Raw genomic sequence first — 3,096 nt, 5'->3', positions numbered from 1 at the left:
GGTGAAGGGGCCGGTGTACGAAAGGGCTGGTGGGACTTGAGATGAGTTTTCAGTGACCTGGTATTCCAAAATCAGCAGCTCTAACAGCTGTGCATGGTGACTGCCTTCTCTCCTCTCCTTCCCCAACCCTGGGCTCCCACTCAGAGCCGCCCTGACTGCACCTGCATGGCCGCAGCTTCACTAATGGCCAGACTATCTCTGTGACAGCACCTGACAGAGAAGAACAAGGCCTTATTTCTTCCCTGTGAAATGAAGGGGGAAATAAATATTAACACTCTTGCGTTGGGACACTGCTTTTCAGTAGATATTCCCAAATTCCTCAGCTTGTCTTTGGGCCAAAAAATTTCTCAGTAAATGTTTAAATGATTTAAAGGAACGCTAGGGAATCCATGTAGCCCCTGCAAGTATAAGAAGGAAAGCTCAGAACAGCACCGTGTGAGCCAAGGCCCACCTCCATGCGTGGAAGGAGCCACAGGCATCTCTCTGGCCTGCTCACGGTGAGACGTGAGTGAGCCAGGCATCTGAGCCCTCCTCTCACCCGTGCCCGGCCTCCTGGGACAGCTCGGACACTGTGGGGACACAGATGCCATGAGGGGAGCCACCAGGCTGTGGGGACTGGGCTCGGGACCCTCGTGCACCGAGGGTCAGAGCCTCTGGTATGTCAGGTGTGCGGGATGTGGCCAAGACACGCGTCGGGGTCCAGAACAGAAGGAAGCAAAAGAAAGCTCACAACTTCCTCAGCCTGTGTACAAACTGGGTTAGAGAATAGCTGGTTTTGGCCTCACGAGGCATTTTTCTAAGGGCAGGTCCTGTGCGTCCTGCATCTCGCTGGGGACTGGTCTTTGTTTCAGCTGTGACTGACAAGGGACCAGAGAAGTGTTGTCTGTCTCTCGACCATCCTGTCCCTGGTGGGGCTGCCCGAGCTGCCCTCCCAGGGAGCCTCGGGGAGTGGGCGTTCCAGGCGATGTGCAGCGGCAGCCCGGGACGTCACTGTGCTCTCTTCCCTGAGCAGGAAGGAACGCCACAGCAACTCTGTGCAAAGGACAAGTCGTCTGAGGATCAGACTCAGAGCATAACGCCCCTGGCGGTGGCCTGGCCGCGGCGGAGGCTCCCTGAGCACAGGCCGGCAGTGACGAGGCTCGTGCGCAGCGGAAGTAGTGCGTGGCTCAGGCCAGGGAGTGAGCTAGAGTCGGTTCGGAGGGTGCAGGCTTCTCCCCAGGATGAGGCCAGTGAGGCTTTAGCCTGCCCTTCCCAACAGGAAGAGTTTTGTTTAGCGGAGTGCTAATTCCAGTGCCTGGGACTGTCCCACAGGCCTTCTCCATCTCTCTAGCTCTCTGGCCCAGACCTGCAGGGAATTCACTGAGATTCCAGCCACGTGGAAACACACAGTGGACTTGCCTAATGTGCATTCTTTCTCCCCCTTTTCCCGCTTTCTTTGTCCTCGTCCGTGTGCTGCCATCATCTCCGCGGCCCAGTGATTGGGAAGTACAGCCAGCACCCAGACTCAGGTGAGCCCCACATGCTTGTGCGTGCGCGTCATCATCTTTGTATTGCATCCAAACGGGCAATTTCATAAACACTCACTCGCCTGTGTTTTCCCTCTCCTGTTTCTCCTCCTCCTTCACCCTCCAAGAGTTGCAGCTGAAGTTGGCCGTAGGTTGGACACTATAAGCATACATCTGTGTTCTCTACCCCCTTTGCTTCTAGAAAGAGCTGCTCCTCCTCCTGTTTGTGCCCAGTTTGCACGCATGCCCTCGCCTCTTCCCCTGGCACCAGCACCGGCAGTCAGCACAGGCCTCAGCTGCCAGCCAAGCAGAGATGCAGAGTGTCTTAGGGACAGTGCTGGGCGAGATCAGAACGCCCAAGGGTGTTGGAGGCCTGGCTGACCGTGCTGCCGGGGGAAGCTGCTGTCTGCTTGTGAATGAGTCTCGCGGGCTTGTTGCTCTCCGCCGCGGGGACAGCAGCGCCACCGCCGTGCACCGCAGTGCTGCTGGTCACACGTGCCTGGCCTGACCCAAGCCCATGCCCCTGGGCCCTCCACAGGGAGAGCCTGGGTCCCCCTGCAGCCTCGCAGGGAACTGAGCTCTGCCCCAGCGGCCCGCTATTGCTTCACGCTAGACACCACCTTGGCGTGAGGTCAGACTCTAGTGCCATTAGCAAGATGCTTGGGTTGGTTGAGCCCTTTCCTTCCAGGCCCATAAATTTTTCTGTTTGGATTATTTGAGTTTTTGTTCCCTTAAATCAAGCCTAAGATACCCTGCCCCGTGTATTGGACTGGGCAAAACTAAGGCCCAAATAGCCAGGGCTCTCTGAGTGCGGGCACCTTTCTCTGGAACCATATGGAATGCTGGGACAGAGTGGACATTGCTGTAACCCTGAGACCGCCAGCCTCCCTTCCTGCCAGGCTGGCTCGGCCTGAGGCACCCAGCAGTCCGTGTGGGCCCCAGCCCTCTGGACCCACAGGGGACCTGCAGGAACCCGGCAGTCTACTGCCCAGAGGGTCTGACCTCCTGCCTCTGGGCTGCTCCTCCCTCTGCAGAGGGACTGAGCACCCTGGTCTGCACCCCAATAGCAGAGAGGGGAAGAGGGAAGTCCCTTCTTGCATCCCAGGCCTCCCTGTTCCCCTCTCCCCTGCTCTCTCCGCCCCAGCGTGACTAGCTTCCTTTCCCCTTCCCTCTGCCCCTCCTCACCAACCCTTTCTGATTGCCCTTCAGGTATGAGCGACAGTGTCAAGGACAAATTCTCCATCGCGTTTTCCATCGTGGGCATGTTTGCCTCCCACGCAGTGGGAAGCCTCAGTGTGTTCTTCTGTGCAGAGATCACCCCCACGGTGATAAGGTGAGTGGTGGGAGATGCCCCGCAGGATGTGTTCCTGGGACCCTGGAGGGCTGCCCATTTGGCAAGGCTCCGAGTGAGTTCACAGCTCAGCTTTGGCCGGCCCTGGCCTCGGGCAAGGGTGATGCAGGTGCTGAGCAGTGAGCTTAGTGAAGGGGCACTCCACCCTGACCTGAGGCAGCTGAGAATCAGGTGAGAACTTGATCCTGGGCTCTGCCAGGCTGCGGTCCGAGGAAGAAGAGGAGGAGGAGGAGAAGGAGG

At 58.1% G+C, this 3,096-nt stretch overlaps 1 protein-coding gene across 1 annotated transcript in view; it reads left to right on the top strand.

Annotated features, from left to right (window-relative positions):
- Nucleotides 1–3,096, top strand: part of SLC22A23 (solute carrier family 22, member 23) — a gene marked incomplete at its 5' end in the record, with an annotated part of 211,668 nt that overhangs the window by 173,740 nt on the left and 34,832 nt on the right. The window contains 3 exons of the mRNA XM_014542380.1: nt 1,476–1,508; nt 1,634–1,657; nt 2,715–2,838. Coding sequence (XP_014397866.1) covers nt 1,476–1,508; nt 1,634–1,657; nt 2,715–2,838 — 181 coding nt within the window. The remainder of the gene's footprint in view (nt 1–1,475; nt 1,509–1,633; nt 1,658–2,714; nt 2,839–3,096) is intronic.

This window comes from Myotis brandtii, unplaced genomic scaffold (genome assembly GCF_000412655.1).
Source record: "Myotis brandtii unplaced genomic scaffold, ASM41265v1 scaffold300, whole genome shotgun sequence".
Classification (NCBI taxonomy): Eukaryota; Metazoa; Chordata; class Mammalia; order Chiroptera; family Vespertilionidae; genus Myotis; species Myotis brandtii.
The sequence above is the reverse complement of the archived record's forward strand: the minus strand, read 5'-3'. Positions and strand labels throughout refer to the sequence as shown.